Here is a 13,121-nt window from a genome sequence, read left to right as displayed (position 1 = left end):
TAGCAATCTTATAAACCTTGTCATACGGCAGAGAGGGCACAGCAGGGAAGCTCCTGCTCCAGCTAGTTGCCTTATACATAGACACAGAAATTTGAGGAGGAAGAGAGAAGCAGATGGATGATCTCCCAGTAGACATAGAACAGATTTCTTTATAGATATCTCAGTTTTAATTGCAATATGAGACAAATTTAGACCAAGGGAAAGAAGGAGAATAAATAAGTAATGAGATATGTTTCTGTGTTTGTATTTTCTATGTTTAGTGTCCATTAATCTACAAATCTGACGTGAATGACCCACCTTTCCCATATTGGCCATCTGCAAAAGTGGCCAAGTTGGATATAATTCCTGTTAGTTATATGAGTTCAACTATCCAGCAGGACAAGTTTGCATGGTTCCATGCATTTTTTGACAAATCTTTACGTCTTTAAATGGGTTTTCCAAGAATGATTTAAAATGGCCACCAGCAACCTGACCTAGAATGTGAGTAGGACTGGTTGCCACCACTTGCAGAGCTGCCCAGGGGAGCGACAGGACGGGGCCTCACTGCACACTACACTGCTCTATTATAGATGGTAATGATCCTGCCTACAGTATGCCATCATGGCTGAGCAGCCTGATAGGAACACTAACCAATATGTAGTATATACAAGTGCCAAAGAGCAGTGTGTGGTGAGGCCCTGCACCCTTCCCTTAGGCAGCTGTGCAAATAGCAGCAACCAGTCCTCGTCACATTCTAGGACAGGTTGCTGACAGCCATTTTAAATCATGCCCGGAGAACCCCTTTAGTCTCAAAATTTCATCATGACAAGGACATGGGTTACAGTTGGTCAAATCTTGGACCTTATTTCTAGTTCTATAATGTTACATAGTTGGACGTTGACTTGCTTAACATGATCTAATCATAACTTATATTTCTGGCATTATTAAAATATATTTTAATTTTAAGTAGATGCAGTACATTAAGTATAACATTGAAGATACCAATTTTAAATGTAATATACAGTACAGTTAATAATGTAATACAAATATATCTTATATAATATACTGTATATATCCATTACTGTACTAGATAATTGCCTTTGTTACCTGTTATTGGGTTAATTTCTGTATGTATTTCCTCATGTTTTTTGAAGTCCATTGAGGGTAAAGCAATCCATACAGTGATCAGAAATGAAGGTACTATGCCGTTTGTTGGCTACCATATATAACTGCAGTAATATTGGGCTATTGTACATATATTATCTGTCCAAAAAAAAACAATCCTAATGTGTCATAATATAAAAACCCTATGAACTGTCATCTCCTTTAGACCTCTGTGACCTTCAATCTACTCTAGACGCCTTCTTTAGATACAACTCATTCATGGTCACCTCTTCCCAAGTAAGAAAATTATCGAATACTGATGCTGACTTTGAAGCCTGTAACTAAAAGTATCAAAATGTTTAATTGCTTTTCTGTTTTAAGGGTTTTCTTAGCCTCAAATCGGTTGTCTCATCAGACTTTACCCCTTTTCCGTCTGCAGCTCAATACCTGCAATACCTCTTGGTACCCTCAGCAAACAGCTGAGATTTCCAGGTAAACCACATGTTCTGGTGTATGGGAAATATAGTACTAGGTACTATTCACATGAGTCCATTAGAGTCAGAGCTGCCCTTATAGAGCGGCTCTCAGTTCTGGTTTAGAGGAAGGGGTCCTTTGTGACACAACCATATTAAGAACCCGTTTCTCTATCCTGTAGAATATGTAACATTAAACTTTATAACATACTTACCTCTAAAACTGAGCATTGCTCCCACTCCCCCAGTCACCAGGTTACACTGCCGTTTCTTGTTGCCACCACTGCAGGTTGCAGTGTCTTCTAGCATCACATCATGTGACTGACAGCCAATCTGCTTTCTTAGTGACAGGTCCTCCATGAGTCACTGCCCCAATGAGCTATTGGCTGCTGTAGTCACAGTAATGTGATGTGGTGCTCGACAACACACTATTGCACAGCGATGTCAAGATAACATAAAGGGGTTGTCCCATCTGGACATTTATAGCATATGAATAGGATATGCCATAAATGTCTAATTGGTGCCAGTCCCACCACTTGGGAACCAGCTCCTATCTCAAAAACAAGGCCTCGTCATGAATACAAAGAAAGTTGCATTTGTGTCAATACCACTGCCTTCTCAAACAGCTGATCGGAGGGGGTCCCGAGCGTCAGACCCCCATTGATGTATTAAAATATCGGAAAACCCCTTTAAGGCTGTGAAAGACTGTAGGAGTGGTTATGGGCTCTTAGCACTTAAGATCATGGACTCCTTTGCAGCCTGTAGAACCATGATACACTTCTGTTGGGTTAACAAAGTAAATATTAGAAACACCTGTCCCTTGCACTGTTGTCATTTGTATTGCACAAAATTCTGACCTGGCCAGATTATTGGGACAATATTCGGGAATGAATGTTCATATGAAAGGTCATTCCTGATAATTGCCCCCTGTAAATATGCACCGATTACATGATAAATTTGTAAAATTCTCTTTTGTTGGCTGATCCAACATTTATGCGGCACAAAAGAAATTTTTTTGCAGCACATTGCGCTGGGTAAACAGGGATATGTTGGTGACAAACAATGAATCTGTATTCGGATGAATGATCACAGTAGTGATCATTCACCCCCATACAGAGGGGATGACTGCTACATGTAAATGCAGCTTTTAGAAGCTAACAATTTATTCCAGATCACTGCCTAATGTATCAGCCCATGTAAATGGACCACCAAGAGTATAACTGTGGCCAAGGATCCCAGACACTACCTTAATGTTTGAAAGATCATTCTACCCCGTGGTTTAGGAAAAAAATTAAAACATTGATGAGACTTTGTAAAATTAAATGAGAAGCGCCACAAAGACCACTTTTTTTAAAATAATGACTGCCAATGTAATGCATGATTAAACCTATAGGGTGCCCCCTTATGAAGTCCATCTTCCCTAATAAAAACATAAAGGTGAGAATTTTCTCTTTAAGAGTTCCCTAAAATATTTTTTCATTATATTACCTTCCTCCCATAGGAACATTCAAGGACAACAGTGTGAACAAAACTTACAAAGTATATACGGTAAAAAGTATATAAAAGTAAGACTAACCTAAGTACAAATCATATTGAGTTTTGATATATATGTACTGTACAATATTATAGTAGAGTGCAGTTTCATTTGAAAAAGATTAGTAGCATACCATATTCATGTCAATCCCATTGGTGTAGGTCCACGCATGTTGAAAGTATTCTTCAAGCCTCTGACGTAAAGGATTGGGAATTTGGTGAAATCTTATGAATTCTTTTACTCGGAGCATTTGCATGTGGTACCGTGCAGTTCCTGAATATAATCTTTGGATTATTGCAGACACATTTCCAAAAATACTTGCATACATTAATGCTGGATTGAAAAACAAAACAAAACAAAAAGATATTAGGTGAGCAAATAAATGCTAACAAAAAGAAGATATATATGTATATATATAAAAAAATATACAAAAATATTAAAAAAAACTTACCTTAAAAATATTAATTTTGAAAAACAACACAATGTTTTCCTACAGTATTTATATTCCACACAACCTACAGTATGTAGATCACTAACGGGAATGTATGTATTATAGGGAAGGTGTGCCTAATGTCAGCTGTAACTGCAGAAAATGGGTGTTTTTGGATAGAGAAGAGTCCATACACTGATACAGTCTCCAGGAAGGGATGGAATATTACTCCTCCCACCAGAAACCAAAGAGCTGCATACAAAGCCTTATCAGTGTGTTAGGTTGCTATTCTTCTAGGCCACCATCAGTGCAATATAGCTGTTAATTGTTATTATGTCCCTAGCCCTCTGAGGATAATGAGATGACTCTGCGGACTCTGCCACTTAAAGGCAAAAACATAATTTTTTTAGTTTTTCCTTGGACAGCTGCACTTCTGGTCATTCAGCTGTACGGAAACTACTACAAAGTCACATTCACTTGAATGGGGCCAAGCTTCAGTCCCCTGCATCAGTCCACGTGTATAAATATAACAAGGGGATGCAGGACTAAACCAGGCTCTAATCACTTAATTTTCAGAATTGGTGAAGATCCCAGAGGTTGGACACCTGAGACCATAAAGTAATGGCATATACTAGAGATATTGTATGTTATCATTTTACAACATGGGAATATCCCTTTAAGTTTCATAGATTTGCAAAAAGCACCCAAAAACAGACACATTTACCAAAGAGTAAAACTCCCTGTGACACTCAAAGTACAGCATGTGATCATGCCTCAAACCCATGCCGACTCTAGTGGCATAACATGTAATATTCTCCTGATATTTATACTAATGAAACCTATTTCTAGACCATTAGTCATTGCAAGTTACCTTCAGAGACATGGAGACCTTAGAAACCTGACTGAGCTAATTAGCAGTTGGTTTAGAGGCCTCACTGGGGAGAATTATAGATCACCCTCTTGCACTTAAGCAACAATTATCAAGGTTGGATATCATCGCAAGTCCATAAAGCAGAACAGCAGTAAAGGATGGAAGCCGTTTTCAAATTGATAGTCATAATGAGAAAAGTGGGAGTTCCGGGCTTATTTTATAACCTTCCATTGCAATTAATTTCCTGTCCAAATTGAGATGGATGAAAATCAATGTTGAATTACTTTTTGATATTCACTTGTCTTCTTCTCTATGCCAACTGTCTAGTTAAATGCCAATTCTCCAGTTCAATTTTTTAAAGTAACACATGTAACCAGCCAGCAGAATGGTATCTATTATCTGCTGACCTACTATATTGAGACCCCATCGATTGATATGATGAAAGGGCTATGGTGTTTCTTGAAGCACCATAACTCTTGGATTTTTTGGGTGGATTGAAGTAGTGCAGGTACAGATACAGAAACCCTTTGAAGTTCTCTGCACAGTGTTTGGACAGGAGCAAAAAATGCTTAAGGGGCTTGGCCATTCTCATCATCAGTTGGGGGGCCCAGAGGTCATACTCTTACAGCAAGTAATGGCATATGCAAGTGATATACTATCGCTTACCAAGATGACAAAACCCCGTTCTCCCACTTGAAAGGGAGCTGAGCTGCAGTACGCCAGTATGACCCCTACACAGTGGATGAAGCCTTTTGCTTCTGGCTTTGTCCACTGGTTAATTGCCAAAAACAGCTGATTGGTGAAGAGTGCCAAGTGTTGGACCCCCACTGACCTAACATGGACAAGCTATCCAGAGGATAGGAGGGGCATTGTGGCTGTCAATTGAAACTTGTTTGTGATCTCTCAGGTACAGTTTTATACATATAGGTCATCATATGGGAATGACCACCTACCCATATGTGTACCTCATTTTTACGAAAGGGGTCAAGCAAGATCTCAACCTATCAATCATTAGTAACAGTTATAGCATGCAAGTGACAGGAATGCCACTTGCTAATTACCAAACGAATTACGAAACCCTTTTTATGAGTTGAAACAATGTGAGGTGTTGCTCCAAAGACTACATGATCTAAAGTGTCCGAACACAAAAAGAACATATAATCTAGTATATATCACATTTATCTATATGCTACAAAAAGCTACATGGTCGTTCCTGCACCTCAGTGAGCCTCCTCAGGCTCCAGCCCCATAGGAGAGCTCAGGAATGATTGGACTATCCAGGCCTCCATGAATGGGAACGGACATTGTTGAAAGTTAGTGGCCATTCATTATGAAACAAAAAGCCCCCAATAATCACATCCCAACACATTTTGTTATAAGATATATTTGCTTTACACAGCCCTTACTGGCTTCAACAATTCTTTACAGATAAGGAGATTTTAGATCTTGGTACTTACAGCCGATCAACATAACACAAATGGAAAATACTTTTTCCGAGTTGGTGTTGGGCGACACATTTCCAAAGCCCACGCTTGTCAGACTGCTGAAAGTAAAGTAAAGGGCTGTCACATACTTGTCCTTGATAGACGGGCCAGAACTGGGATCGCTGTAGTTGTACGGTTTCTTTATTTGATCTCCTAAAGCATCCAGCCAACTAATCTTGTGAATTAAGTAAGGTCGTTCCACGTTGCCAATGGCATACCAGATGCAAGCTAGCCAGTGAGCAATTAATGCAAAAATGCACATGAGCAGCATTAGGACGGCAGCACCATATTCTGAATATCTGTCCAATTTCCTTGCAACTCTGACCAAACGGAGTAACCTTGCAGTCTTTAAAAGTCCAATGAGGGTGGTAGTCTGCAAAGATAAACATACTGAATTAGATAGTATAAGTTATAAAATTATGATTTCTGTTAGAATTAAGAATTTTTCTTTTTCTTGGGGGGTCTGCTCACTACGATGTTATGGTTTCCACTTCTACAGGATCATGATGGATCAGTTATGATCTGTTTGATGGATCTGTCATGATCTATTATAATCCATTAGGATCTGTTCCCCCATGTGAATAGGACTGTGTTTCACCATCAGGAGCAGTGTGGCGCTGTTTTTTTTTTACGAAAAAAACCCTTTTTGGACAACTCCTTCAACCAGTATAAATGTCATACCTTCTGAATGATAAATAAAAAAATATCATTGTATACCCCTTTTCCCATATTTCTTCAGAAAATACCTCCCAACTGAAAAGGCCACCCAGCACATTACAATTAGAGATGAGCAAATTTCTCAAAAATTCGATTCGGCCGGTTTGCCAAATTTTTGGAAAACATTCGGTTTTGATCCGAATTTATTTGCGGCGAATTGCGTTAAAAAAGGCTATTTCCTGGCTGCAGAGATCCTTTATAGTGGTGTAGAACACTGTGCCTTGGAGTAACATGCATATGGAATCTGCTGTGGTAGTGAAACAATACTGTGAGTCAGTATAACATGCAGATGACAGGCGTCGCTCTTAGAATCACTGCACACTTCACTTATTTGGCGGTTATGGGGCCAAAACTGACCAAATAACTCAAGTGTGAACTCAGCCTTACAGGTCAATGTTATAGTCAAGAAGAGGCGCACTCCTTTTACACCGTCGGCAGCTGATTCCACATAGATGTATACAGAACCTGTCCTATTAAACGCTTATACAAGTAGAGCCCCCCTGACAGAGTGGAGAGGGTGTCAGCAGTAAGTATGTGTTGACGTCACTGATTATTTTGCCCTTCCTCTGATCCGTCAGAACGATAACCCCCAAAAAACTGATCCTGTCTGTGGAGCATCCGCCTTAGCTCTGTCAGCATTTGGTCAGTAATCCATCAGTATTGCCAAAAAAAAACAGGAGTGGATCCAAAACAGAGATGACACATGAATGGAATATTTCTTCTGTGTTTTGTACCCACTTCTGCTTTTGGCTACCAAATCATAAGCCAATTCTAATGCAAAATAGGGATCATGTCACGCAGGCCTTACAGCTGTTACATAGACAGGATCCGTTGTGCGTCTCATTTTTCCTTCCTTCTGACAGTTAAGAAGAGGGGTCAAATAAATGATTATGTCAGCCAGGCCGGAGGGTGGGGAGGGTGGGAAAAGCATGAGAAGTCCACAGAGTGGCCCAATGACAGTGTGGAAGTGGCAGCAGCATCAGGAGGCCACAGAGTGGCACAATGACAGTGTGGAGGTGGCGGCAGCAGCATCAGGAGGCCACAGGGTGGCACAATGACAGTGTGGAGGTGTTGGCAGAAAAAATATCAGGAGGAGGCCACAGGGTGGCACAATGACAGTCTGGAGGTGGCGGCAGCATCAGGAGACTACAGAGTGCCACAATGACTGTGTGGAGGTGGCGGCAGCATAAGCATCAGGAGGAGGCCACAGGGTGGCACAATGACAGTGTGGAGGTGGCAGCAGAATCAGGGGGCCACAAAGTGGCACAATGAAAGAGTGTGGAGGTAGAAACAGCAGCATCAGGAGGAGGCCACAGGGTGGCACAATGACAGTGTGGAGGTGGCAGTAGAAGCATCAGGAGACCACAGAGTGGCAAGGTGACATAGTGTGGAGGTAGAAGCAGCATCAGGAGATCACAGAATGGCAAGGTGACATAGTGTGGAGGTGAAAGCAGCATCAGGAGATCACAGAATGGCAAGGTGACATAGTGTAGAAGTGGCAACAGAATCAGGAGACCACAGAGTGGCAAGTAGTGTTGAGCACGAATATTCGAAATGCAAATTTTTATCCCGAATATCGCAACTTTGAGAATTCGCAAATATTTCGAATATAGTGCTATATATTTGTTTTTCGAATATTCGTCATTTTTTTTTCCATCTGAAGTCATGATTCCTTCCTGCTTCTTGCTTGTGGGCCAATGAGTCAATGGCTCACAAGCAACTTAAGCAGGGAGGAATCATGACTTCAGATGGAAAAAAAATGACGAATATTCTAAAAAACTAATATATAGCACTATTGCTATATATTAATTTTTTAGCATATTCGTCATTGAAGAATATTCTAAAAAAATGAATATATAGCAAGAGCGCTATATATTTGTTTTTTAGAATATTCGTCATTTTTTTCTCTCTAAGGTGAACAGTCATTGGCCCACAAGCAACTTAAGCAGGGAGGAATCAATACTTCAGATGGAAAAAAATGACGAATATTCTAAAAAATGAATATATAGCACTATATTCTATAGTGCTATATATTCATTTTTGACCCACACCTGTATTGATCGCGTAATATTCGCATATTATGCGATCATTACCTTGCCGATTTTCGAGTAAAAAAAAAATGAATGTAGAATATAACAAATATTCGAATTCGAGAATATTCAACGAATATTCTACAAAATATTAGCAAAATATCGCAAATTGGAATATGACCCCTGCTGCTCATCACTAGTGGCAAGGTGACATAGTGTGGAGGTGGCAGCAGCATCAGGAGACCACAGAGTGGCCCAGTGACAGAGTGAGGAGGTGGGTGGCATCAGGCGGGTGGCAGCATCAGAATAGTAGCTGGGGCAGGTAGCCAGAAAAAAACGGTCTCTTTAGTCAAAATGTTGGTGTGGCACCATGGATGATCTAGTCTGATGCATCAGGCATTGGTGGATGGAAATCCTGGCTGATCCACACCTGATTCATCTTGACAAAGGTCAGTCTCTCCACATTTTGGGTGGACAGGCGAGTTCTATTTGGGGTAACTATGGCCCCAGCCGCACTAAACACCCGCTCTGATGACACACTACTGGCTTGGCAGGACAGCTTTTCCAGGGCAAACTCTGCCAGTTGCGGACACAATTCCAGTTTGGCTGTCCAGAAGTCCAGCGGATCTTCAATGTGGGGTGGTAGGGTGTGGTCTAAGTATGCCACCACCTGCTGGTTCAGGTCCTGCTCCAGGTCTAGCTGCTGCTGTTGCTGGTGAGTAGTTTCTTCACTAGGTGGGTGAAAAAAGCTGCTCATCAGTGACTCTAAACTCAAGTTGCTGCTGATGGAGCTGGAATTGCTCCTACCCCCCGACCTTGCCACAGCAGCCATGGCAGAGGTATGTGAGAGCAGAGGGCCCCCCGGTCAGACCTGCGAGAGGATTAATGATGAGCAAGTGAGCATGCATCGGGCCATTTGTGCAAGTCACTCAGAGGGACTCCCTGCCTTCATCTCCACTGCATACAGCTATGGTGTGTCTGGGTCCTCTTCCTCGTCTTCCTCATCGCCCTGTAGCTCCTCTGGCTGCTCCTGCTCCTCCTCTCCTGTTACCTGTGTAGAAAAACCACCCATTTTGCTACACATTACTTGTGCTCCAATGTCCTCCTCCTCCTCCAGTTCAGCCCCCACAGGGCTCAAGTGGCAGTGAGATGTAGTCCCCACATCTCCAGTCCCCTGACCAGCCAGATTTACCAGCATCTGTTCCAGGACATAAAGCAGTGGAATGACATTGTTCATCCCGTAGTCCTGGCGACTGACAGATAATGCGGCCTCCTCAAAGGGCCTAAGCAAACGAAAGGGGTCGCACATGAGATGCCACTGGCTGACATCAAAGTTACACAGTGGAGTACTCCTGTCCGCTTGGATCATCAATAAATAGTTTATGGCCTTTCTCTGTTCATATAGTTGGTTCAACATATGGAGGGTGGAATTCCAATGGGTGGGAACATCACATATCAGCCTATGTTGGGGGATGCTGTTCTGCCTCTGCAGCTCTGCCTTGCGGTGTACGAGTGGCTAAAGTGCGTGCAAAGTTTCCTGGCCATTTTTAGGATGTCTTGCACATGGGTGGAAGACTTCAGGAACCGCTTGACAACCAGATTAAACACGTGTGCCATGCATGGATCAGCCCTCCTTGACAGAGCGCCGACCCCATGTTCTTCCCGTTGTCGCTCACCATTGTCACGATTTTGAGTTGTCGCTGAGAAAGCCAGGATTCAATTTCTTGATGAAGGACACGGAGCAGTTCCTCCCCTGTGTGACTCCATTCGCCCAGGCAAACAATATGCAGAACAGCGTGACACCGCTGTGCCCTGCACATATGGTATGCTGGAGGGGCACTGAATTGTCCCTGCAGTGGAGGCTGAAGACACGATGGAGAATGAGGAGGCAAAGGCGGACATTGTCGTAGGACCAACGGCGTGAGAATGTGGAGGCGGAAGCATCATCACCTGGCCAAGTTGCTGGTGTGGCTGTGCAGGAACCACATTCACCCAGTGGGCCGTAAAGGACATGTATTGTCCCTGACCGTAGTTATACCTCCACATGTTGGTGCTGCCGTGCACTTTGGCAGACACCGACAGGCTCAAGGACTAGCCCACCTTCTGTTCTACATACGTGTGCAGGGCAGGTACTGCCTTTTTGGCAAAGAAATGACGGCTTGGGACTCTCCACCTCGGCTCGGCACAAGTCATTAGTTCTCTGAAAGGTGCAGAGTCCACCACTTGGAAAGGGAGGGACTGCAGCACCAGCAACTTGGCCAGGAGCACATTCAGCTTTTGCGCGGTTGGATGAGTGCACACATACTGTTGTCTCTTGGCTATCGCTTCGGTGATCGATTGCTGACGGAATAACTGACGAGGAACAGGAGCATCAGAACCAACAGATGATGGGAAGGACAGACAGCTCCCTTCGGCTGAGGTGGTGGAGCCTTGACTGCCTGAAATCGTGTGCGTACCACTGGGTGATGCAGTGGTTGCTGCGGCAGGCTGGAGCACCACATCGGAGCCACGGCTCTCCCAGACCACTTTATGGTGATGCTACATATGTTGACGCAGGGCCATGGTGCCAACATTGGCACCCTGGCCACACTACACCTTCTGCCCATAGATTCTACAAATTGCCATGTTCACCTCCTCCGGCGGCTTAACAAAAAATCGCCACACTGCCGAGTAGGTGATTTCACACTCCGCACTGCGCACTGACTGACTTCTACCGCAGCTGCTTCCTTGAACCCCTGCACCACTACTTTACGGGCAGGTAGGCTCCTGCGAAGCGGGTGGTCTACCCTGGGCACGTTTGGCTCCCGACCTCCCACTGCTGCCACCCTGCTGATTCCCAGCCATGCTAGCGAATTGCTGGCTCTGCCGCTGCCTCACGGGCAAGCTGCCACCCTCTTCTCCCAATGATGATGAAGCCTATAATTCACCCGGCTCCCAAGTGTGATCAGCTACATCATCATCGAGTACTGTCTGCACGTCACTAATGTCGTCCTCCTCAATGGTCTCTGGGTCAGGAGCCTGACCGCTTGCAACACCAGCTACCACGCCACTCTCCTCATCACTACTTGCCCGTCTACCGGAGGAAGCAGCGGATGTCTCCTTCACATCTTGGCTGGCCAGTAGCTGCTGACTGTCCTCTAGTAGCTCGTCCTCGCAGTATAGAGGGAATAGAAAAGTACAGAGGCAGGTTGAGGACAGGTGGGGGTACAGGGCCTGCTCTCGGGCCATGCCAACTAAGTGTTGTGTCTGACGAAACCCACGACTCTTGGCTGAGGGTGTCTGATGTCACTTGGGGCGAAGTGGATGACCGAGTCAACCATTCAAGAACCGCTGGGTTGCTGGTCAAGACACAACCGCTAGATGACACCGGGAGGCAGGCCTCTCGCTGCGACCCCGGCTGCCACGCACCCTTACTCTGCTGTGACCTGTGCCTGCGTCAGAAACATTTAGGCCGCTGCCACTCCCCTGTGCACAACTAAAAAAGGTGAGCACCTTTTCTCTCTAAACAATTTATTTTGTATTGAGCGTATTACCCTATTGTGCACCCCCCCCACCCCTCTTGTCTCTTTTTTCCCTTTGTGACCGAGTGGAATTTAGAATCACCCGTGGTTTCCAAAACTCTTATGTGCAGGGCCTGGCACCTCTCTGTCTGACATACTGTTAGATCAAATAAATAAATAAAATGTATATTAAAACACCCTAAAAAAGTCTGTAATTTTCTCACTTCACCACACAACGGCTAATAAGCCCTTTTTTCCCACTAATACACGCCAAAAAGGGCTTTAGAACATATAACTGCACTGCTGAACTGCAAATAGGCCCTTATTTTTTTCCACTTATACACGCCACAAATGGCTTTAAAACATATAACTGCACCGCTGAACGGCAAATAATATATTTTTTTGCCACTAAAACATGCCAAAAAGGACTTTAGAACATATAACTGCAAAGCTGAACGGCAAATAATATATATTTTATTGCCACTAATACACTCCAAAAAGGGCTGTAATTTTCTCACTTCATGACATAATGGCTAATAAGCCCTTTTTTCTGACTAATACAAGCCAAAAAATGCTTTAGAACATATAACTGCACCGCACAAGGGCAAATAAGACGTAGAAATATTTCCTTGTAATAAACCCTGTTAATGGCTGTATCAAACAACACTTGCACCCCAATAACAAGAACGGTCTGCTGGAATTACAGAGCTATATAATGGCAATTTTGATCTCCAGTCAGTGCAGCAAGGTGTAATAAGATTGTTCCTATTACCCAGACTGTAAACTCCCCTACTGAACCCTGCTCTGCTTCAATACTGTGGAATGATTCCTCACTATTATTTCCCTAAAATTCTATACAGCAAAATAAAAGTTTTAAAGTCTTTTCTACCACTGTCCCTAGCACCTGCTGACGTCTCTCCCTGCACTAAGTACACTGGAAAAAGGCTGAATGCAAGATGGCTGAGGCTATTTATAGGGCTGTGACATCTCAGGGCTGGC

At 43.4% G+C, this 13,121-nt stretch overlaps 1 protein-coding gene across 1 annotated transcript in view; it reads right to left on the bottom strand.

Moving 5' to 3' along the window:
* The window catches only part of KCNH7 (potassium voltage-gated channel subfamily H member 7), a 352,340-nt gene that overhangs the window by 69,748 nt on the left and 269,471 nt on the right, over positions 1 to 13,121 (bottom strand). The window contains exons 8-9 of the mRNA XM_040439382.1: positions 5,849 to 6,248; positions 3,224 to 3,423 (exon numbers count right to left, since the gene is read on the bottom strand). Of these exons, the coding sequence (XP_040295316.1) occupies positions 3,224 to 3,423; positions 5,849 to 6,248 (600 nt within the window). The remainder of the gene's footprint in view (positions 1 to 3,223; positions 3,424 to 5,848; positions 6,249 to 13,121) is intronic.

This window comes from Bufo bufo, chromosome 7, assembly GCF_905171765.1.
Source record: "Bufo bufo chromosome 7, aBufBuf1.1, whole genome shotgun sequence".
In the NCBI taxonomy this organism is placed as follows: domain Eukaryota; kingdom Metazoa; phylum Chordata; class Amphibia; order Anura; family Bufonidae; genus Bufo; species Bufo bufo.
Note: the sequence above shows the minus strand (reverse complement) of the source record. Positions and strands in the feature narration are given on the sequence as shown.